The sequence below is a fragment of the Mycteria americana genome, chromosome 5 (genome assembly GCF_035582795.1).
Source record: "Mycteria americana isolate JAX WOST 10 ecotype Jacksonville Zoo and Gardens chromosome 5, USCA_MyAme_1.0, whole genome shotgun sequence".
NCBI classification, from domain to species: Eukaryota; Metazoa; Chordata; class Aves; order Ciconiiformes; family Ciconiidae; genus Mycteria; species Mycteria americana.
Window position 1 is genome coordinate 45,591,431 of NC_134369.1, and position 24,695 is coordinate 45,616,125.

The 24,695-nt window shown below is 45.1% G+C and overlaps 2 protein-coding genes across 3 annotated transcripts in view; one reads left to right on the top strand and one right to left on the bottom strand.

Moving 5' to 3' along the window:
• The first annotated feature begins 3,004 nt into the window (after positions 1 to 3,004).
• Positions 3,005 to 4,846, top strand: INSM2 (INSM transcriptional repressor 2). The gene has a single exon (XM_075501517.1). The coding sequence runs from the start codon at positions 3,005 to 3,007 to the stop codon at positions 4,472 to 4,474; it is 1,470 nt and encodes a 489-aa protein (XP_075357632.1). The 3' UTR covers positions 4,475 to 4,846.
• Positions 4,847 to 6,696: 1,850 nt separating this feature from the next.
• Positions 6,697 to 24,695, bottom strand: part of RALGAPA1 (Ral GTPase activating protein catalytic subunit alpha 1) — a 136,342-nt gene continuing 118,343 nt past the window's right edge. Inside the window, exons 39-41 of one of the 2 annotated variants that reach the window (XM_075503154.1) lie at positions 16,730 to 16,854; positions 12,004 to 12,006; positions 6,697 to 8,079 (exon numbers count right to left, since the gene is read on the bottom strand). In XM_075503154.1, the coding sequence (XP_075359269.1) occupies positions 7,925 to 8,079; positions 12,004 to 12,006; positions 16,730 to 16,854 (283 nt within the window). In that variant the 3' untranslated portion in view covers positions 6,697 to 7,924. Of the gene's footprint in view, positions 8,080 to 12,003; positions 12,007 to 16,049; positions 16,081 to 16,729; positions 16,855 to 24,695 lie in introns of both variants that reach the window. The other variant, XM_075503153.1, reaches the window with a different exon arrangement.

A 24,695-nucleotide genomic window follows, 5' to 3' on the forward strand; every position in this document is an offset into this window, starting at 1 on the left:
GGGAATGGTCTGAGGATGTAAGAGGAGGAACTGTGGCCTCTTGTTCTCACCCCTACCAGTTCCCCAGGAGCGCCCGTGTCCTTTCCGCTCACCAGCTATTGCATTATTCCACTAGAAGTTTGATTTCCTATTTCCCGTGGGATTAACCCTTTGGTTAATCTAAGGTCATCGAAGGATGACTCTCATATGTAAGCAGCCAATATGTTTGATCAAGTCTAACCTGATCTTATCTGACTGTAGGGAATGCAGCATATGGCCAGGAGCAATGACATCGTTCAGTTTCTTGCTTAGGAAAGCCTCGACCTTAAATAAAGTTCCCCTGTTGTATGATGTGCAGATGGGTTAAGTGCTGCACTCTCAGCTACATGATGGGACTAATGGAATTTAATAAGTCAGTGGGAAAAAAATCCAGCAAATTTCCACAGGATTTGGGGGGTGTGTGGGCACAAAATTGTTAAATATTCTTATAATTATCTGAATTTTCTAATTATAACATTTTGGGAAGGAGTAAAAGCTGAAAGCAAGAAGACAAACCCACATAACCATTCAGAAAGCTCAGAGGCTGCGAGAGTAATGCCAGTCACCAGGGTTAAACTCACTTATGAATGTGGAGAAGGAGGGGAAATAGTCTACAATGCCAGTGGGAGCCAGGGCACTGGGAGCCAGCACTGGGGCAGGGGCAGCCTAGAGGAAACAATATGGTTATTGAGACAAATGAATCACAAGGTGGCTGCAACAATTTCAATCCCAAGATAATTTTGCCCATGTTTTTGTTAAAGATCCGTGGGCGCTGGCACATGCTGCAGCAAGACCAATGAAGGGATGATGGGTTCTGCAGTTTTGGGTCCCACCTCAGAAACTGATAATAAACTGGAGGCAGATGGAGAAGGCTACAAGAAGGCTGCGCCGTGAGCACACTGTGGAGCGTGGGGCAGACAAACTCTCACCAAATCATGGGGAAGAGCTGAGAAGCACAGCAGAAGGAGCAGCGGGTGGGGACGTGGAGCAGCGATTCCACCTCTGCGACTTTGGGAGGGGAGACTCTGAGCTACCTCCCCCCAGTCTTCCCGTGACCTCTGGGCCACCCAGGACACTGAGGGCCTGAGGAACCTCTCCGATGCAACTCCAGCCTACAGCTTTTACTGGAAAGATATTTGGAGTCTCAGTAAATGCACTCAGTGCACCTGCTTTCCAACCGGCACTTCACCTCCCACTACTCCTATGTAGGAAAAGGCATCATTGGGTTCCTCAGCCCTTAGGACAGAAGCTGAGCTGGATGTTCCTACCACTGACTGCTTTTGCAATGTGACAAAAGCAAATGAAACATTAATGGGAACATTGCTTACAAGGGGAAACTGAAAGAACTATTTACGTATCGCTTGGAGGAACAGCATAAAACAGTGGATCTGTAAGCAGAGATCCAGTTATTCAGTGAGAAATGTAGTTGGGAAGTCCTGGTTACAAAGGTCAACCCAAATATTAGGCAAAAATCATGTAGCCAGTCAGTGGAGTGACCTAACTGTGCTGCAGCATGGCTCATCGGTCCCAATTACAGCGGTTTGTACTAACAAAGGGTGATCTCTAGCCCGCAGAGTCTATAATCTAATCTAAAATTCAGTGCCACCATGAAAATGGAGGAAAATGGGAGAGGAGAGTAATATAAAACATCATGAAGACTTTGCTAAGCAAATATAATCAGAGCACTTACACAGACAAGTGGTTGAGCGTTTTGAGCAGGTGGGGCAAGTTCTGTTCTTGCACGAAGGCTTCAAATCTTTCTTGCCACTTCTGGAAAGCCCCTCCATCTAGAGGTGCTGGTTCTCCCTTCCTCCCGGCGCTCTCTGATTTCTCCTGCTAGGGGATGCTCCCCAGACGGTGAGTCCGACCGTCCTACCGTGGCAAGGGATGCCTGTCCCTGGGCAAGGGACGGAGTAAGGCTTTAGGGTGTTCATTTTCAATGGCACGCCATCTTGTGTATACCGCGAGCAGTGGGTCTCCGGGCGGGATCGCCCTGTCCTGCCTTCAAAAGCGGGCTCGGATAAATGAGCGATCGAACGGGAGGTGCCGGTAAGGCGCGGCGGGGCTGCTGGCACCCCGCTGCAGGGGCGCCTCGCTCCCCGCCGAAACAACCGCGTTCCCGCAGCGGCGGTGAGCGGGGTAGCAAAGCCGCTGCTGCCTTGCTTCAGGGAGGGGCGAGCTGCCGCTGGGCTCACGGCACCCACGAACCGGCCGGGAGGTACAGCCGGGGAGGGCGAGGGGCCAGGTTTTGGCTCGCTGGCAGTTTGGTGCACCACAACTCACTCTCGCCTCCCCTGGCTGGGGAGCCTGCCCGTGGGCGAAGCTGCCAGGGTGCCACGGCCCTGGCAGAGATCAGCGATAAAAATTTAGCGTTCCGAGCGGCGGGGGCAGCTCCGCTCTTGCACGGGGACCTCCCCTCGATATAAGCTCTTTTTGGCTACTTCTGAGAAAACTCCCGAGGTGGCGGTGCTGAAGGACGGAGCAGGCTCGCAGCTCCCGCTCCCTTCACAGGAACGACGTGCAGGGCGGCCCGGCCCGGCCCCAGCCGTGCCCGAAGGCTTCCGGCGCAACCGCCCACCGGCAGCACCTAGAGACGCTCCTGCCAGAACGCTGCCCGGCCCCTCGGCCCCGGCCGTGCCGCGGCGCGGGGTCTCTCCCGTCTCGGATCCACGCTCCCGGTCCCACACCTCTCGCAGTCCCGCGGGGCGCCTCGGCCGCTTTCCCCGGCTCCGCGCCGCGGGGTGCGCTCCCAGGGACACCCCGCCCGTCCCCGCAGCCCGAGCGCGCCCGCCCCGCCAGCGGGGAGCCCCGGCCCAGCCCGGCCCGGCCCGGCCCGGCCGCCGCCTCCCCCCGCCGCCAGCGCCGGCCCCAACTCCTCATTGGCCGCCGCCGCCGGAGGGAGGATGACGCCCGGGCGGGCGCGGGCGCCGGGGGTATAAAGGCCGGGCGGGCCGGTGGCGCCGCGCTCCCGCCGCCCCGCCCCGCCATGCCGCGCGGCTTCCTCGTCAAGCGCAGCCGGCGCCCCGGCGGCTCCTACCGGGCGCGCCCTCGGGAGCGGGACCCGCACCGGGACCCGCCGCCCGCCCCGCCGTCGCCCCCGCCGCCGGCCGCCGGGGGCAGCCCCGCCGCCAGGCAGGGGGCGGAGGAGGAGGAGGAGGGCGAGGAGGAGGAGGGCGCCGCCGCCGCCGCCTGCCCCGCGACGTGGCCCCCCGGCGGCGGCTGCGGCGGCCCCGGGCTCGCCCCGCCGGAGGGGCCGGCCGCCTGGGGGGCGGCGGGGCCCTGCAGCGCTGCGGGGCCGCGGGCGGCTCTCTTCGAGCGGTGCCTCAGCTCCCCCGCCTCCGCCGAGTCCTTCCCCCTGGCCGCCTCCTTCCCGCCCGCCGAGAAGCTGCTGCTGCAGCCCCGCACGCCGCTGCCCGCCCCACCGCCGCCGCCGCCGCCGCCGCCGCCGGTGCCCGCGCTGAAGCGGCCGTCGCGGGCCAAGGCGCCGGCCAAGAAGGCCAAGGCCACGCGGAAGCTGAGCTTCGCCGACGAGGTGACCACCTCGCCCGTGCTGGGGCTGCGCATCAAGGAGGAGGGGCCCGAGGGCCGGCCGGGGCCGGGGCCGGGGCCGCCGGCGGGGCGCACGCCGCTGGGCGAGTTCATCTGCCAGCTGTGCAAGGAGCAGTACGCGGACCCGCTGGCGCTGGCCCAGCACCGCTGCTCCCGCATCGTGCGCGTCGAGTACCGCTGCCCCGAGTGCCACAAGATCTTCAGCTGCCCCGCCAACCTGGCCTCGCACCGCCGCTGGCACAAGCCGCGGCCCGGCCCCAGCGCCGACGGCTCCGCCGCCGCCGCCCCGCCGGGCAAGGAGAACAGCCCCGAGCGGCGGCCCCGCGGCCCCGCCGCGCCCCCGCCCCAGCCGCCGCCGCCGCCCCGTCAGCACCGCGGCGGCGCGGACAGCGCCGGCGGCGCCCCGGCCCCCCCCGGCCTCGGCCCCGGCCCCGGCCCTGCTCCCGGCGGCGGCCCCGACCCCGGCCCCGGCCCCGGCCCCGGCCCCGGCCCCGGCCCCGGCGGGGAGGCGTTCGCCTGCCCCTGCTGCCAGAAGCGGTTCCGGCGGCAGGCCTACCTCCGCAAGCACCTGGGCACCCACGGGGCGGCGCGGCCCGCCGCCTACGGCCCGCCGGAGCGCGGGCAGCTCGCCTTCGCCTGCCACCTCTGCGGCGCCCGCTTCCCCTCGGCGGACATCAGGGACAAGCACCGGCTGTGGCACGCCGTGCGGGAGGAGCTGCTGCTGCCGCCGCCGGCCGGGCCCCCCGAGAGCGGCGCGGCGGGCGGCGAGCGGCAGGGCTTCCCCTGCAAGCACTGCCCCGCCACCTTCTTCAGCGCGCCCGGGCTGGCGCGGCACGCCAGCAAGTGCCACCCGCCGGAGAGCAGGCAGGTCCTGCTGCTCCAGGTGCCCGTCCGGCCGGGCTGCTAGGCCCGCGGCCGCCCCGCGATGGGATTGCTCCGGGAGCCCGGGCGAGCCGAGCGAGTCCTGTCCACGCTGTAGTTCCTATGGAAAGTCGCGGTACTCACGGCTACGAAGGCGGAGGAGCCGCCCGCGGACCCCCGCCCCCCCGGCCGGTGGGCAGCGAAACTCGCCCCCGGAGCAGCACGGCGGAAGGTCCAGCCGTCGGGCGGTATCGCCGCCGCCTCCGCCGGTCCGGCCGGCAGCGGTCGTGCCGAGCCCCGCGAGGGCGGGAGGCGTAGCGCTGCCCGTCGGCTGCCGGGGCCGCCGGAGGACGGCGGGCGGGCGCGGCTGCGGGTGCGGGTACGGGTACGGCCCCGGGCTGGCGGCAGCACGCAAGGAGCCGGGCCCTGCCGGCATCTGCCGGGATGCGGGCGACGCGACGCGGGGAGGCGGGCGTCGGCCCGCTGAAAGTACATCTTCTGTAGCTGCTCTCGGTCCCAGGATAGAAGTACAGCTGTATATACGATATTTAAAGAGAGGAATTATTTTTCGTGAGAAAAGGAGCCTGACCTAGTGACCTTGTTTTACTAGCCTTAGCCCCCCAGCTTCGACATTTAAGTTATTGTGAGGTGTTTCGTTTGCTGTACTCTGTACTAAGATAGTTGAGAAGGTAAATGTTCATATTAAGCCAATGTCAAGTCATATAATAGCTAGCAAAACGTATGGAAAATTAATCGTGCTGTCTGCTTAGTTAAAAATACGAGGTGCTGATCTTCTGTAGCCAAGTGCGCATCTCCCGCTTACTCTGTGTTTCTGTACTCTAGCGACCGTGCAGTAGGCAAAACGCGCGTCTCCGGCAGCTGCCCGTTTCAAAACCCGCTCCGTTAGTGGCTTGTTAGTGCGGCACAAACAATAGCAAGAAGCGCAGTTCGGTCTCGCCAGGCCGGGCAGCACGCGGCCCTGCCAGCCCCTGCATCGCGGGCAGGCAGAGGGTCCCTGTCCGCACCCGGCCTTTTCGGGCGGCCTCCGACCTCTCTCCCCCGTGAGCTGCGCTGTTGATGTGAGCTCCTCTGAGTCTTGTGAACAGCTGAAATTAGAACATGAAACAGTCTTTTGAAATGTTGCTAAAGCGCAGATGACAGGCTACCTTCCTTCTCCCTAACAAGACCTACCTTTAGCAAAGCAACCCACGGTGTGTAGTCCCTGCCTTGAACGGTGGTCTGGCCAAATGCTTTGAAATACTGTCGAATTTACCAGCTACTGACATTTCAGCCAGTATTTATTTATTTATTTATTTAATTCTTCCACGCATGAGTGCTTGTTTCTAAATGTGATAGCAGATGAGGCCAAAAATAAGGGCAAGCAAATTCAATAAAGGATTTAAAACAAAGCTCACGCCTTTCTCGAATTCAGCAGGGCAAAGTGGGTCAGCTGGTGATTTCTGAAGAACCGAATCAATCCCAGCCACAGTCTTTGTTCTAACACTCTCTGAAATGAGCATGCAAAATATTTCAATCTTTCGATTAGCATCCTCTAAAGCAATTATTTCTGTAGCTTTATATTTTGTTACACACAACAAAAGATTCACATGCATTGTGCCCAAAGGCTGAAAGCAAGCGATAAGTGCTTTATTTTAAATGTGCTTCATGGACTTTCTCGTTTTAGTTCCAGGATCTGGACAAATGAATTAAGACAATATAACCTAAAGCAGCCGAGATATGCTGACGAAGGAGCCTAAACTCACAGCTTGCTCTTCTCATATGCCAGAAATAAAGCATGTTATTTTAAATTGTGCATTTTTCCATCATTTGTTGGTAACAGACACTTAGGTAAAAATGGTCGTTTATGCAATTAAATGAGTTCTCCCCTGGAGAAGGTCACTATGTTTTTTTTAAATCATTGCTCTCCTTTCTCCACTTGTACAGTCAAAGACGAAGGGCTCCGGACCACAGAAACCTGATGATTATTAACTGCTCCTACAATTAGCACTCGAACAACCAACCTGCAGGAGGGAACGTCCTGCGCTTTGCATTACCTGTGGAGCTACGTGTATTGTATTTACTAGATCTGGGGAAAAGTTTTCAGTACGGCGTTCTTGCGATGGGTTGGGAAAGAGCTCCCAAGAACTTGTGTGTACTTTTTAATACAAATGAAAACTAAGCTGTGTATTGCACTTAACTGCTCCGCACATAATATACTATTCTTCTATAAATTGGAGTAAGAATCTAATCAGAGGTGAATGACTAATATACAAAAGGTGGTAAGAATAATTTTATTGTATTATTAAATAGCATGTCTTCTCTTCAACCATTACAAATTTGTAGATACTACATGAATGACAATACGTAATTTATCTTTTTATTGTTGCCCATATGATATATTTACACATGCAGTTAGTACCGATGACATGCTACATTTTGTTAACAGCATTTTGTTGTTTGCCAGACTCAAAATGTGAGCATTTCATCTTCTGTAGGAAAATATCTCTGGGTGGGTGGAACAAGTGTGCTAATCTGCACTCACAGGGTTGGAATCGTCAGCATCTCAGGCCACGCTCCTGGAGGATGTTCCCTTTTCTTCCCTCGTACACATCATCAGAGCAATGGATTTCTATCGGGAAAGTGCTTTTTTTTTTTAATGTAAGAAACAAGAATATACATCTAGACCCAGCAGCCCGGTGATAAAGGCTAAAAACCATGAAACTCGATGGCATTTACTATTGATACCACTTGGAAAAGCAAACATTATAAAAATATTTGGAAGCCAAGCATAAGTAGAATTTCAGCACAGTGATTTTTTTTTTTTCTGGTTTTCTGGCATAGATTATGGCATCATCTGCACAGTTATGAAATGATATGTTGCTTTAGTGAAGAAAGAGTTGGTGCTACGAGCTATTTTGTTTGGACTCTGTAATGCTTGAAAGGCCGTTGAACTATTTTATTCTTAACATAAATAATCTGTACATATCCTGTGCATTAACATTGTGACATCTGACAAAGACTTTACAAATGCAACTTCAATTTAAAATTGTACATTCATTTTCAAGTTGTACATATTTCTTTCTTTGTTACAGAGAAAATTGCAATGGGGCACAATAAATATAGTGTAATCAAACTGCAGTCTCCAATTCCGTATATGACTCAAGATCAACCAGAGTTAAAAATGACTACTGTTAAGATATCGTAATCATCCGGGAAGGTAAAAGGTGCAGAGGACAAACTGCACTCCAAAAAAAAAGAAAAAAAAAAAAGAAAAAAAAGAAAAAAGAAAAAAAAAGGGCAGCCTGGAGTTTGATAAAAACCCAAAAGCTAGAAGTAAAATTCCAGTGTCACTGTTTAAAATAAACATACGGAACGGGGGTATGCAGGGAAGGGGCACACACACATTAGAGACATTATCCTTTAACGGAAAGCGGCGAGGCGCTGCGGGAAGGGCGGCCGATGGCTGTTCGCTAGAAAGCTGCAGGCATCTCGCCACTTAGGACTTGTTGGCTGAGCCAGAGGAGCGGCGCAGCTTCATGGACATGCGGCTCTTGCTAGTCCGAGGAGACATTGGAGAGGCTAAGTCTGTTCCATCCACCTGTGCTGTTGCTGCTGCTGGAGTTTCTCCCGGCTGAGTCTCTGGGCAGAAGCCTGCAGAGGACAGCAAGAACCAGACGGGTCAGTGCCGCCTTCCGCACTCGCAGCGCGGGAATCTATTCACAAGGGGCAGAGAGGAATTTCAGTGCTGCTGTCACTCCCACAGCATCTCCTAGCCCTTTACCAGCTGTGGGTGATGGTACTGCATGCGGAGCTAGCAACTGCCACAAATCCACCTCTTGAGAAAAGATGATGCCAGAAACCACTGAGCTACGGGACTGCAGAACCCCCTCGCCCTCGGCAACTGAAGCAGCGCTGGAGTGGGCGACGTTCTCCCGCTAACCGGCAGAACAAGCACCTCCAGTTCTCTCGAAGGGATGGGGAGTCGTTATTCAAACCACAACCCAGAAAGATCCAGTCTTTAATGAGAACATGAAGGTTGTTAACAGCTCGTTGCGCATGGAAGGAGCTATAGGAATGCAGCTGAAGAGGTGGAGTGAATCAGGGGGGCCAACTAGGAGAGCAAAACATCTTCTCCCATCCCAACTTTAGTTGGTGCTTCAAAAGGCAAATTCCTACAGGGCCCATAAGGCAGAAGCTTGAACAGATCGTACTAACTGGATGCACTATACGTTCACGTTTCTTTGTAAAAGGAACAAGATGAATTTGAGATAACGGTATGTAGTTCATTAGCCCAGCGCCCAGAGCTACGCTCCGGTGGGCCCCGAGTCCTCACTGCAAGAGGACAAGGCTCTTCCCTTACAAACAGCCAGTCTCAAAATCTTCTTCCATAGAGATACAAAAGGAAAAGGAGAAAACATGAAATCAAAGTTACGTTCTCCTTTCCGCATACAGAAAATTAACACTACGAACTCACAGAACTAAACCACATTTTAATTAGCCATTTGCAGAGACTGACAGCCTGACTGAACTCAATTACCTCAGTCGCCACTGATCGCTTCTGACCCGTATAAATTATGGACAGAAGCTTAGTCCTGCAGAAGTCAATGGGGAAACCCCTGCTGACTTCAGTAAGCCACAATATCACTTGCAATTTCTTCCACATCATGCTAGTCCTGTAATTCTTTAAAATAATACAGCAATAATCAGAACTGAAGCTCCCTTTCCCTCAGTATACATTTTATATGTAAGGGGTGCAAAAACCATTCAAAACTGATCATGATTTATTTTGAAAGACTCCTCTAAAATAAAATCACAGGTCACCAGCTAAGAAGTCTTAAGAGTACATTTAAAACATATTGTCATAGACCTCAGTGATTTAGCGACCTGGCAGTCCTCCTCGCCTGCTCCATCACCTGCCTGCTCCAGAGAGACGGCACGGTACTTTCCATCTTTTTCAAACTGACACGACCCATCGAAGTGACAGGGAGGAGAAAGGGCTGTTATTTGTCCCCCAGCTGGTGACAGTAATTCTGTTCATGAACTAGGTACTTCGTTGCCAAACAATCTGGAAAAGCATGATAATGCCTGACTCACTGTGCCTTATGGAAAAAGGCAGGCAGGGAAACATGCACTCTCATTTTCTGAAATTCTATCTTGTTCTAATTTTACAAGGAATTAAAGCATTTCAAATGGTGGAAGTTAGAGAACAGAAAATAACCGTTGTTGTTTTGCACAGCATACCATTCACAGCTAGCGTGAAAGACCTTCCGTTTCAAGCCTTTGCCCTTTACCTTGATGTGGCCAATGCTTTCTAGTGGAGGTTTTGGAAGGAGAAGAAATATCACAGCATTTCTTTCTTTGTTGAGAATGAAGAAGTGATGAGGAAGGAGGAGTGGAAAGAAGTGAGGAAGGGGGAGGAGAAAAGATAAAAGATAACAGGTGTGAGACATGAGACACGAACCGCAGAGATTGAAGGGTATTAACAGATGAGCACAGAAAACGGAATTTCGAATTTCATTATGCAATTGCTGCTCATGCTACAGGTTAAAGAGAGTGATGAGTTAGTTATGTGCAATGAAGCAACAGCTCTGAAATCCGGCATCATACTTACCAACTAAGCATTACAAGAAAAAAAGGAAGAGAGAGAGAAAGAAAAGAATTCTATAACATTATCCAGATCCAGCAACCTTATTCATAGCAACTGAGATACATCCTAAACATTGTCTGAAATGCTTGCTTAAAGTCTGTGAAAACAGTTAAATTACTCACACACATACACACAACTGAGAAGGAAAAACAAATGGCAACTCGATATATGGCTTCTGCTCCCCAGCTGTTTCACAGTATTAAGTATGCTAAAATTACAGCCAGTCTCAACATGAGACTCCTGAAATCATGTAAAGAAGAAAAACCAGAGTATTTAAGCTAGTTAGCCTGCACCAAATGGTCAAACCCTGGTGTGAAATTTTATCACGGGTTGGATAAAGAAAATATTATAACCACTCCCCCCCCCCCCCCTTATTTCAATTAAGATATTATTCCGGTCATATCTTAACATTTTGTTTCTAATTCCTGCAGACAGAAGCACAGACTCACATGCAATCCCTTTTTTTTTAAGAAACTTAGAGCTACTGAAGAACAGAAGTCATATAAAGTGATTTTCACATCTGAACATATCACACCAGAAGAGTGAAGAATAATGGCACTTAAAATATATTTAAAGTCTGACAGCAATCAACAGACTGATTAATAACTCAATTTCTTTGGATTTTTGATCAGCATATATACCTATATATACATACATACGCACATACACACATGTGGATATTAAATGTGGCATATAGAAGTTTTGCAGGTTTTGTTTCCCCTTCACAGTTTTAAAATCGTCAGTGTAAAATGTTATTATCTTTATCTCTCTACGCAACAAAATATTTAGTTATCCAAAATATAAAAATAGGGTTAAATAAGAAGGCTTTACTGACAATTGACCTAGAGCCAGAAAGTTCTATAAAATAAACAAAATAGACGTGTTAGGATTTTTAAGAGGTTGAAAAATGTCAGGAAGTGATCCATATTTTTCACCTCTTAGGCTTGACAAGTGACAAATATCATAGCCTGATGAGCTACGATATTTTGGGGCCATAATGTAAAGCCGTTTCAATTGCTTCTGAACAATGAGGTGGATCAACAAAGTTGAAATGTGACATTTTCACACTCCATTGGATAATTTTAGGATCTTCTAATAATAGTATGTTGGTTATTTGACTCAGAAATTAACTATTTAAATGTAAAATTGAATCCTAACTACACACAGACTGAGTTAGAAGCAAGGCGAGGTGGAGGAATCTGGAGGTATCATAACACACGTGTTGGCATGACTCCTCTCGCTCGTCAGTTCTGACTTTCAAAGAGGTGAAAAATTCACCGAGCAGAAGCCTGACAAGGTGCTGATATTAAGACAGGGTGCTGCACGGTAAGACTACTCTCAGAACGTCTAGCTTTATCACACCTTGTTGTCTGGATCAACATTTTCCCCGAGTGCCATTTCTGAGCATGACCACAGAGGAAAATTAATTTGTGCATGTTGGTAAATTCTGATGGCCTTTTAAGGTACTTCAGCCCCCCGCACCTGACCTCCAGGGAAGAGGGCAATCATCTTTGTACAGCTTGTGCCCTTTGCCAGTCTTACAAATTCCAGTCTGAATCTGGCTAAGTTGTCCGTCACGCTCAGCAGAACATTAGTAGAGTCGAGTCAATAAAGTCTCTCACTGATTTTGGGAAATGAGGAAAGGAAGCGAGAAGCAGATGCAGAGAGAAAGACTGCAAAAGCAGCTGCAAAGCAAGACGAGAAGGTGAGGAAGAGATGGTGAGTGGCCTAAAGACCTGGGAGACTGGAACTGCGTAGGAGAGAAAGAACTAAGAGCCAGACAACAGAAAGAGGACAGCAAAAAAGATTAAGTTTATGGCGAAAGAGTGGCAGAGCCCATGTCCAGTGAAGAATGCTCTTCAGAACCTGGCTGGAAACATGACTATTGGGTAAACCCATTCCTCTCTGTCAGCTCCTATCTGTGAAACCCACTGGCAAAATTCTCAATCTTTCCACTAGCGGAGATTCAGGCAGAGGTAAGACCGCTTACCATTACTACCGATTGCCCTATCTCAGTCTGCAGGCAGTGGGTGGATCTAGAGGTTACAGTTTTGCTTATGAATCACGTGGCTGTTGATCAGTATTACAGAATTTCTCTTTTGCCCTATGCCTTAAACAAAACAAAAATGGAAGGAATTACACAGGGAAAATGTTGCCACAAGACAGCAAATTCATAGCCAAACATTCAAAAACTAGGAAATGTCAGGATTAAAATTTGTCCCCTTTTGCATATGCATGCGATGCTTTTTAATTGGACAATCATACTCTATTTTTTTTCAGTGGACCCATTTCATTAAATGGAGAAAGTTGATTTGTTTGGGTCTCTCGCAGTCCACACTGGATTTACTGCCTCAAAGTGCTGAGGATCCCCAGCTTACTATCACCCAAGCAGTCGACTTCAGGACAATAGTTCAGAAATGCAAAAAACTTCAGCTTCAGTTGTTCCAATACGAATTTTTTGGAAAATTTCAGTAAGTTTTGTGGTTTTGCTCTGATTTGGAATGGAAACAAAAATTTTCCTAAGTTCGGACTCGAGAAGGGATAACGAGAAACTCTTCCCAGCCCTGCCAGACATACAGCCCTCATTTCTGTATTTCAACTTTGCTTTCAGTCACAAACTTCAACCACCGCCATCAACAAGGGTTTCTCAGACCCTTCTACAGTGAGAAAAGCACCATCATTCCCATCTGTGAAGGGGTAATACAGGGCCAAAAAGATTCTCAGTTCAAAGTTACCCAGCAAACAAGCAGCAGAAGAGATTAAGATGCAGGCTGTTGAGTCCGAGTTTCTCTCGCGCAAGGCTGAAGCCTTGTTGCCTCTACCTTCCCCTGCTTCCCTGCCTGTCAGGCTCACTTTGGGAGAGGGGCAGCAGAATTGCTCTGAACACAGGCTTGAAAATATAGGAATGATGGTTGGGATCAAAAAGTCTGACGCTTTTATCACAAGGAAAATAGTATGACTAATGTAGAGAGGCCCCTTCTTTATAAGGCTTACTGTACTGAGGGACTATTTTTAGTAGGAAGAGAAAAGTAGAAAAAAAGAAGATAGAGCAAAACCAAACCCAAGACATCAGTACATTTTAAAGCTCGAGAATCTTAGCATCATGGGGTCAATAAGCCTTTCCATATCATTGAGCTTACCACTGACAGTTCCCTCAACCTATTCTGGTGTCAGAGACATCTGGTTTACTCAATAGCTGTACAGCAGGAGTTACTCTATTTAACAGAGTATTTGCAGTTACTCTATTTAACAGACTCAGCACAAAGTAAAAAATACAGAGGCAACAGAATTATATTCTGTGATTAAGTGCAGGTAAATCTCAATTTTTTTTAAATGTACACAACCACTACACTAGTCAGGTTCCCAAACACGGGAAGGTGAACTCATGAGATATTTTGACAGGGCAAACTCAGTATCTAGATAAAACAGCAGCTGCCACAATCACACTGTATTGAAGAGCAAGCACTCTAAGGAAGGAAACGGCTTTTGCTGAGGGCTGAGCCTTTGATAAAATATGTCAATCTGAGGAAATAGAGTTTGTTACAGAATGGCATGTTCTCTATTTGCTCTGATTACCATAGCTCAAATGAAAAAACTGGCCCGCTGAAACCAGCCAACGGAATCACAACAACAACAACAAAATTACACCACCTGGTGATGGGCTGTAGTAGCCTCACCGTTTCTATGTATCTTCCTTAGAAGAAGAAATTGTATATAATATTTTATAAAAATGAAACATACTCATCAATTGTAATTTTGGAGATCACGATCCAGTTAAAGAATCAAGTCTAAATCTCTGAAATGTGGAAATCTTTTCTAGTCTGGTCGGTTATTTTTCATTAAAAAACCAGACATAAATGAAATATTTTTAATTAAAAAAAAAAAAAAATTGTGATGTATTTTTAGAAGCTGGTCAGAAATTTTCAGATGACATGGAAACGTCTGGCAGGGAGCCTGCAAGGTTTTGCCTGAGTCATCCTGGGGGTGATGAAAGTGTGTGGATTGCCAGGCAGGACTCCAGTGCCACTCAATGTGCAATCCTGGCACGATTCAGAGCTCTTCACATACCTTTCAAGAAATGGGTCTGTTGCAGGGACCCTGGAAACTTAGGGGTACCTATTTTCTTAACAGGACATCTGGTGGACTTTTCTTGGGATCACGGTCTGTCAAAGTTCTGGGTCACCTGTAGCCACCTCACTCACAGGTCTGCCTTCGCTAGAACTGGAAACCAGTGGTTTCCAGGCTAACCCCAAGCCCTGGGGTAACCTTTTTGGCAGATGACTGCAGTGTCCATTTATACCTGCCCCAGGCTTTAGAATCTGTGCCCTCCAGAGTCAGCTTGGAGGCAGATGGTGCGGTGCTATTTCAGGCACTCTGTCCTGGAGCTGTCAGAGCCCCAGCAGCCCCAGGCTGAAGAGGGGTCAGCCCCCGGGCTGCAAGCAGGACTGCCAGAGCATCCCCCGCGTCCCTGCGCTGGAATGCAAGCTCAGAGTCAGGCAGGTCTGGGGACAGGGTCTTTCCTCTGACGGCAGGTCACACTGTGCTGCACGCCCGTCCTAGGAAGCTCCTGGCTGCTCCCGACACTGATGTGTCGGTCAGTTCCACCGCACAGCGCGAGGTCCAGAAGAATGTGGGCCTCAGGACGGGACATCGTGTTTCGTGGTACGTAAACACAAACGCGCATACACGCAGATGTGAAATACATCACAAGCTCCTATTAATGAGATTCCTGCAGAAAATTATTACATTTGATAGAAAGATTAAGTCTAAAGTCAAGTTTCCAAAAATCATAATCTTCTTCCAGATCATGTTAGAGAATACCGAGTATGACTAGGACAATTTTTAAAGGAATACAGGAATTGCCACTGTAGAGCAGTGTTCTCCAATGCACCAAACAAGTACAGAAAAGCAGCTTTGCTTCACCCTGAAAGAATGAACTAGAGGAAGAGGGCAGAATGATTTAGCCTGGAGTGAGATTTTCGAAGGTGAAGAGGCAGAACTGATACAAGTGCACTAGAATATAGAATATATACTAGCTGTACGAAAGTGTCTGGTGTTGAATACTTAGTGAGTGTATTAGGTAGGAAATGTGGCAAGGACCGGTATCCCTGGTTATGGTTTTTAATGTTTCTAGTGACAGATTTTTCCTATTCAAATGTTTTCATACATTAAATTAAGTTACTGGCTTTTTATACTGATTTAATTAGTTTTAAATTACTTACTTTTAATTTTTGTTTCCCTTTGGTCTTGACTATTTGCACTAGTATAACTATACCACTTACTATACTTTGAAACTGCACCTCATTTCTACTTATGGTTTATACTTTCACGCAAAGGAGTCTCAACGTTTTAACATCTCTCAGTCATTCTTTCTGTAGTCCTATCATAACTCCTCTATAATTTTAGAATTTATTTCTGCATATTTTTGCAATTGAGAAACAATTTTTGAGATAACAACTTGCCAGATTAATTTATTTTTACAAAATTTATTTTATTTAGATTTACAGCTTTTCCATAGAAGCATTTTGATTTATTAGTTATTAAAGAAAGGTTTCTGAGCAAGGAATTTCAAGTGTTACACATTCTTCTTCTCCTTCTCTCCTATGTTATCACTGCAGAATGTCTTACAACATCAATGAAAGACAGCACAGGGTACAAAACACACCACTGCCATCCAGTACTACTTGTTCATGCTGAGAAACAAAGGTCAACACAATAAAGTGTTACTCATTCAACAACTGTCTCTATCATTAGTTACCTTAATCCCAGAACCAGTGTTAGTGCTTCATGCAGACCTGAGGTTAGTAAAAGACTAAAACTTTAAGAAGATGTAGTGGTCATTTCTCAATCAGTGTGAAATTCTTTTTAGTGTGAACAAGGGCAACAAGGAAAGTTCGCATACAATTTGGTTACAAGCTTAGTGCTCTAGTAAAAGTAAGAGGAACAAAGGGGTTTTTTGGACACTTTGTCTTACCTTCAGATAAACAGAACTGATATTTAATGATCTAAAAAGAGGGGAAATAAAATAATGAAATAATCATAAGGAGTTCAAGAAATTTCAGAACAGGAAGGCCTTGAGTTACTCATTTTCTTTTACTGATTTTCCCATTAGTAACTGAAAATGCAGTATCCTCTTATAAAACAGGTATTTTACTGAAAGGCAAAAATGACCTCAAAAATAACTTTGCAGCTAATCATCTGGAAACAAAATTGATGATTTCAAGGCTCTCAGATTTCCAATTTAAAACTTTACATTCTAAAAATGTAGTGAGCCTTAAAACTTCCTTATGAGGAAGGTGTACTTAGATTAAAGAATGTGTCTACCTGAACTAGCCTGGACAAAGGAGTACCAACATTTCCATGGAGACTATATACAGGGGAAAGTGATAAAATTCACTGTAAAAATACGGGGTCCGGTTGCTGTATTAAAGCAGCTTGCCAAATCTTAATGCCAGGCATTAGCTCATGATGCCAGGCAACAGAATCAAGACTTAAAAGCAACTTTGCCCAGGTCCTCAAATATGTACATACAGTCTTTTCAATTAACGGTAACACTTAATGATGTGCGAAGGTCTGAATTTTTAGTCTTTATAAGTAAGGATACTGCATTTCAAGTAAGATTGTACAAAACCAGTTCTTTACTGTACTACTTACCTGCCTCTGAGGGCAAATGGTGGTAAGGTGCTGGACAGAAAACCTGAGCAGCAAAATCCTCAAAAGTTGTAGGCTCTAGATGATGCTGAACAATTGTTTGCAGGTATCGTGCTCTCTCCTCATAACTGGTTTAGCCAAGAATTAAGGAGCAATTTACATCATGTACTGTAACTGCTAAATATCAGTGCCTAGTAATTCAGAATTCTTGTTTTTGTTAAATACATATAATGTATTTCAGTGACTGCACACACTTATTTTTAATTCTTTGCATAACTATGATATTATCTGATGCACTGAAGTAATATTAACTGTAAGATAAACACGATTAATGTAAACCTTACGGTTCAACTATCTTTTTTTCACGTGTGATGTAAAACTTTCTGAAAATTCTTTCAAACAACAGCAACTTAAATACTCCCTTCTAAGTAACTGATTTGGCTGTACTCTGGTCACAATTAAATATAAAAACGTTACAATTTTTAAGAGGTATAGCATGAAAAATAACATTAGCATTAATAAATGATTTTGCACTTTTCCGTAACAAACTGCTTCCATAATCCCTAAATACACACACACGCGCAGTTAAGATAAACACATTGCTAAATTTGAGTGTTGAGAAAAACACCTTGTCAATTATGCCGCTAAAACAAGCAAGAATATTTGTAAAGAACCCGCAGGACCCTTAAATACTGGCTAACAGGGTGTCGGCAGGGCACTGACAGCAAAACACTGTACTTCTTCCTTTTCCCTGTGTTCTCCCTCTCTGATATTATTGACAAGAGACCAGTATCTTGAAGTGTTGTTGCTTTTGAAGAACCCTCTCCAGGCTTCTTGTTCCAGCAGGCCTGATTGTGCTGTTAGCACAGAGAGAGCGAGAAAAAGAGAGAATATTTCTGCTGTTCATGAAAGCAACTATGGAAATGGCTGTCAAAATGTAGAGCAGCAGGCAGCAACATACAATTATCAAGAAAAACTACCATGCTGACTTCATGTCGTATAGTTCCTGAACTGAGAAATCAGTTAACCTTTTCTCTCACAACTTTCAAAGTCTTCCAGCTGGACTCAATACGGTGAATGAGGGGAGACCGTCTCCAGTTATCTTATAGAACTGTAAAATGATCAGAAATTTTCCCTGGCATTTACGCTTGTGCACACTTCTTTTTTCTTATTTTATTTGTAGATAGTGAGATAATTTTCTCCTTACATAGTTCTCTTTTCCTAAAAAAAAACCCAACCCAAACAAATCAGCATGCTGTGGAGGAATGCACTCAGAACAGTTTATTGAAGGCTCTGGGTTCTGATTTCAGGTTTGCTGCTCTTTTTGGGGGGAACAGGGACGGTGAGGAAACTACCTTTCTGACTCAATTTCACCATCTGTGAAATGGGGATAATATTAATCTTGCACACCTTTAGCAATCCAAACATAAAAACTGCATTACAAGTGATAAGCGTTTTTAATAACAAGTGCTAACATTTACAATAACTAACTCTAGTATTTTCAGTTATGATAAGCAATAAAATTGTCAGCCCCAAATTACAGCTGGAAACAATACCCTTCATCTTAGCCTTTAAAACTGTACTTCAACAATTAGGGAGCTTTTCCTAGGAAACCTTTCTGCAGTTGTTTTCTGTACAATATTTACAGTAGATTTTGCAGTATATCTAAAGATGAAAAAATGTACAGAGAATATATTATCTGAAAAGAACTTCCAACGAATAAATCAATCTTCATTGTATTTCCTTAGACCACAACTTGGTTACATAATGAAACTGGGAAACAATCTTCCCTCCAAAATCCGTGTTCCAAATTCTTTCTGGATCCCAAGACAGCTGAACCTCAGCAGAAGTCTCAGGCTGGAGAAGCTACAATAGAAGCATTGGGACAAGAGAAAATATAAAAATCTCCCATTGTAATGGTTCTTAGGTTGGGGGATAAACACAGTATTGAGCCTTAACAGAGGAGAGTAATATAGCACAGTTTTTAAGAGGCTATGTATAAGTGGTAGAGGATGAAACTGATGGTTGAAGTCTAAATAATACTACGTATCTCACAACTTGTTGAAAAGCACTTTTTTCATTGGGGGAGATTCACAGCTGCTGAATTTTCTGCAGTTAATAGAGTCCTTTGATTCACAGCAGTGCCCCTTGCACAAAAAATACTGGCCTTTGTGTATTACCAGAAACTAATTTTCTATTTGGCTGAAAAGGGAAAAATGGGGTTATTGCTTCTCCCTCCTACAGAGCTTTTCATTATGCCTGATGCACTCAACTTCTAAGCTCTCCCGAGAAAAAAAAAATAACTGAAGAGGCAAGAGGTAGAAAAATGAGCTTGTTAGCACATTAGAAGTGAAGTATCTTGGTGGGCCCTAGAAATTCCCAGTGGCGTGTTAACTTATCACTCTATGCATGCTGGCACTGATAGTCTCCCGATTGATCACTCTCTTTTCGCACCAAAGGTGCTGCCAGGAAGCAAAGGCTGAAGGCCCACAGGAGAACAGGCTGCTATCAAAACAAGCTGTTTTTAAAAGTCTGCTTGAATGGGTAAAATGCTGCATGAAAAAGTAGGGTGGAGACACCTACCTGCTTTTAAAATGCTCTACTTTCAGAGGTCTCTAAAGGAAACCTTTTAGTTTATCCTATTATATCCAAAGCTTATACACAAATAAGGCAAAAATGAAGGAAAGTTACTGCTTTGAACGTGACAAGGACATTCCCATTCTCCAGTCTATCTACCTATCTCCTCGCCAAATAAAGAAGCCTCGACACAGATGGTGACTGAGGAGGATAATGGTGTTTTCATTACATAGTGCAGAGGACATGCTTATATCAGTTCTAGAAGTCTAATTCAAATGCACACTTCGTACACCCAGAGAAAAGTAATTCAGCTAGCCAGGTTGCCGCTCGTCCTAACAATCCACAAAACCATCTGCAGCTTGTTAAAAACAGAACCCTGCTTAAAAACAAAACAAAAATCTGATGTGAACGCCAAGTCCAAAGCTTGCTGTATTCTGCACTAAGAAATGACATGCTCTCCTCAGAACTCCTTTTCTGTATGAGAAACTGAGTAGCCAAGATTTAGATACTTCTATCTCCTTTCACTTATACTTTGAGAACATTCTAGTACTTTAAAAAATCCAAATTTGTATGCTGTTGTAGCTGAGATTATCTAGTTCTACACTGTATTTGAAGGCAACTATCTGCAAGAGTGACCATAAACCCACGGCAGTTAATGTCTATGTTACTTCTAACAGGCTAGACGTTTATTTCTTTAAAATGCTGCTCTCTAGGGAAGAGTTATTAGCACCTACAAATTGAGTGGCACATACAAACTCAATGGCTAGTAATAATAGGGCAATGCAAGCTGTATTCTTACTGCTAGTGGATGTTGCCACTGGCATCAGCAATTAAGATGGAATGGGAAGGATGCACGGACAAACCAATGGAGAAAGACTCTTGCAGAGAAAGAGTGACTAAACACTTAAACAACAGCATTGTGAGCTTTCTGCTTCTGAAGAAGGTGCTAACTGGAACAAAAGAGAACGGATAAAAAGGTAAGATATACATTAAGGCACTCACCCAAATCTGTCAGCTAAAAACTTGCAGATATATAATCTGCATAAAGCATCACCAAAAATCTAATGACTTCATTATACTTTTTCAGAAGATAATGTTCTGAAAAATACAATCAGTACAAGAAAAAATCAGGAATCGTACCTTTATAGGTCACTCAGGTTGTAGTCACTCCAGCTAAAATTTCATTTGCATTACAATCCATTTTACTTATTCTCTAAATCTGTAATTATTTCTATTAATACTGAAAATACTGTACTTTCCATTATTACTGTAAACATGCAATTTTTTTTAGACCTGTTGATTTGCACTTGGGAACAAGCACCGATGTCCTGGCTGTCAGATCACCTACTTATGCTTAATCTGTCTGAAAAACAGCATCTCATGTCTTCACCTAATAGCTCTCCATCACTGTTGATTGCATCACTTACTTTTTTAACTCAAGCTCTGTTTAGATTCCAATGACAGAATACATATCTTGCAGATTCTTTTTGCGTAATTTAAGCTAAAACTTTTTCTAGCCATCTACATGAACAAATTACCTAGGCTCTTACTTCACAGCTCAGTTACTGCCATATCCTTTTCTCTGGCTTCAACAAATGAATTTTTATTCCTCCTTATATCTACTCGGAGCATTGCAAAGCCCACTTTCTGAACATACTGCTTAGATGGGGCACTCTCTTCAGATATCACCATCAGTCTGCCACTCCCTAGCACAAATGCAGGCTACTTATTTGAACTTTATAGTCCATACCTATTTGATCAATTTTATCAAAACCGCTCTTGCCTCCAGTCAGTTAACACAGTCAGTCACTCCCACTCACCTTGACGTTTTCGGACAGGCACTTTTGTACTTTTTTCCATGTGGCTTCTTATGCCTAGCAGCAGGTCTCCGCAAGTGTCCACAAAAGAATCCTCTCTCAAACTTCCCCCTTTGCTGTTTATTGAAAAAGAAACAAGGAAAACACCTTGGAAGACTTAAGTCCATTGCTGTGTAGGTCACACAACTATTCATGCTGTCTACTGTTGTTTCACATTTCCCTGAATTTTGTATCTGCCTTCGTTTGTTGTCTTCAGTTTTATACTTGGCTTTTTTACCTCTGGGGGCCAAACAACATCTGTCTTGTGCTGTACTCCATCTCAGTTTAAATGAAACTGGGATCTATGCTAAGGATATATATGTGCCACAGTAATACAAGCAAAACAGCTCTCCTCCTTGCATCTTCATCCACCATCTCAATCTTTTTCATTTATATCCAAAACAATTCCCTCACATTGCCTATTTTTTTTTATCCATGGCTTTGTCATCCTTCAATTTGGTGATGAAATCTGTTTGCTACATTTTCACACATCTCTAGTTGTTTACCTTTATTTTTCCTTTTCTGTAATTTTAACCATGCAATCTCCACAAAATCCCGCACTTCCCATTGTTCAGCCTCTTCTACTGTCTCCATCTTTCAAGTCCTTCTGTTGAATTAATCTCCTCATAGTAATTTCCATAGATTTATTGTGTCATTCTGACTACACGTTTTCTTTCCATTCTTCTTATTCACACCTCTCAGTTTTAGAACTGAATAAAATGCATTATAATAAATCTATCTAGTATTTTGTAGTTAAAGAAGAGTGGATGCATGATTACTATGTTACTATCATCCAGGGAATACCAATCCTAAAATGTCATTAACCTGAGGCTGAAAAAAATTAAGAAAAAGCAGTTTCAACATGAGTAAAATTTCCAAGACTTCAACTAAGGATATGGCACTTCACACATCTGTATCTATTACCAGAGCATCTAAGTGCTAGATTCACAAAAGGGCTGGAGAAGAAATCCTACTGCCTGCTCCAAAGACCATTCGATAACAAACACTTCCTGAGCAGGGACTGCAATCCAGGGACTCTCCCCTCCCAGGGAAGTACCATAACCATTAGGCTATACAGATGAGCATGTACTTTCCCTGTGATTCAAAGGAGATCTTATTTTATGAAACGAAGAGCAATTTCAGCAGTGAAGGGATTGTGCCTGATTACAAAATGTCCTCAGCCCCAATGGTTAGAACAGTTTTGTACGAGGCAGAAGATGTGGCCTCCAAATTGGAAACCGCTCTCTCATTTCCTGGCTGATTGATATAACCAGGGAGTTACCTCCTGTTGCGTTTGTGTGGGCTCTAATCCAGTGAGTACACCTTCAAAACTCTTAGCGTTGCTGCCTTGCAGGTCAGATAAGCACATACCTACCTACGCAATGGACAAAGAGGGGCATGAACTGGGCATTTGGCTGTTCGGGATATAGCAAGGACTCGGGCAGCTCTAGTGTGTGCTGAAGTGGGCAGATCTCCAGGGAAGGCTGGCAGTGAAAGCTTTAGATACCTGTGAACTTCAGAGGCATCCAAGACTAGGCATTTGCTGTGTGGAGATTCTCATCAACTATATTTTAGACTCAAGGCACCTATAAGGCCAGTCAGGAGGAGCTTGGGTCAGATCAACAGAGTAGTTATATGCCTAACTGCTCTCAAGAATTTTGGAAAAAAAATACAGAAAATGTTTTATCAAGACAGATTTCCTAAGCAGCTTCTGGGAGGAAGGATTATGCTGGGGAACCTACTCAGTGACAGAAAGTTAAAAAAGGGCTGAAGAGCTGTAGAGTTCATTGATACACTAAAGTGGTGATGGAAATATTTGTAATGTCTGAAAAACCTCTTTAAAAGATCAGTATTTCATTTCATTTGTTCAATGGAATTTAAAAGGAATGCACTTGTGAAGCGCCTAAAGTCACCAAAGGCAGAAACCCTGTATTTTTCCAAAAGTCAAAAGAAAGTCTTTATCACTTCAAATACCACAACAAAATGTTATGCCTCAGCTTCCATTTTAGTATATGACTTCAAGATGCTGTCTGGATGATTTACAATGCATCAAGATTACTATAGGTCAGGAAATACCCTAGAACTATGAAGTTCCAAGTTCAACAATGCTGCAGGCATTCCTACACCCTTACCGATGGGCTGGTCAAGTCCAGTAGACTGACAACGCAACTTTTTTTTTTCTTTTTTAGGAAAAAGAGAATCAGAATTCTAACAAAAGGACCCCCTTTGTGAAAGGGAGTAAAAATGTGGGCTCTTCACTCAATTTTTTTCCATCACTGTCTCTCTCATTCAGAAAAACTGAACAAAAACCAAAACGAGACACTTCCATGAAAATTTATTCATAAATCTTCCCTCCTGATGCTTATGTATTTATATATATGTGCACACCTCTGTAGTATATCACAATATAACTGTATATTGGAATATGTGATCACAATACTGATGGTATGTAGTACCTGAGATTCTTTGATTCCGCTGCTAGGAAAAAGAGGAGGTTTTGATGATCGCCTAGAAATACCTCTCAGAAAAAAGCCAGAGAATGCATTTCTAAATAGCAAGATGGACTTTTTCAGGTTAAATTACAAACTACTGTCAGAAATACATGTACAGCTGCATCCCTGGCAGTTCCAACTGTTAGCAGAATCATCTAAGAAGTCAATATATATTGATATGATTGTGCAGAGTATGACTGTCAGCCAGGCATTTGGAAAATAATTTAGACAAGCAGAAACCAAAGCACTGTTCCATCCTTAACTGGAAAATGAAAATCCTCCACCCAGAGATACTTGCTTGTAGGATCAATGGACACCTGCAAGAGGTTTTTTAATTGCACGTATAGACTATTTATATAAAAGAGATTAACAATATTTTAAGAAAAGCTACCTAAGATGGCACCCTCTTGTTTACTACCTTTGCCCCCTCAGCAAATTTAGAAGCACACCTCTTCTTTTCTAAAAAAAAACCCCAGATCTGTAGTACTGTCAACATACAAAAACGCTCCCAGGATATTAAAGACCAAAGGAAACAAAGAAAGAGTGAGGCACAATAAATGGCATATGTCGGTAGGAGATTTTAAGTCTCTTGCTCCCTGGCTTGAGAAGGTATGCAAACCCCACAGAATTAATTGCTACAGTTTGAGGTACTTAAAATGATGAAAGCATCAATTTTATTGGGCAGATTTTTCCTAGTAAATTACAATTCCTGACATCAAAATGTGAAAGGAAGACTGTCTCCGGTAAAAAGATAACAAGTACAGGTTAGGACCAAGGTTTTACGAAGCTGAAAGGAAAAGTTAGCCATAGCAGAAATTAGACTTCTAAAGGAAGACAGGACAAAACCCACACATCACAGAAATGGAAGTTTTTTTCTGGGACATCTCACTTTGAAAGAAGAGATTGTGCAGTGGTTTTCAAACCACCTGAACTCATACTGAGTCACAACAATTTGTACTCTTTGTTGGCTCTTAGAATTAAGGATGTAAGTCGGGCTGCTATTGATCCAGTGTTGGAAGCCCTGAAACTCGCTGCGTTTTGTAT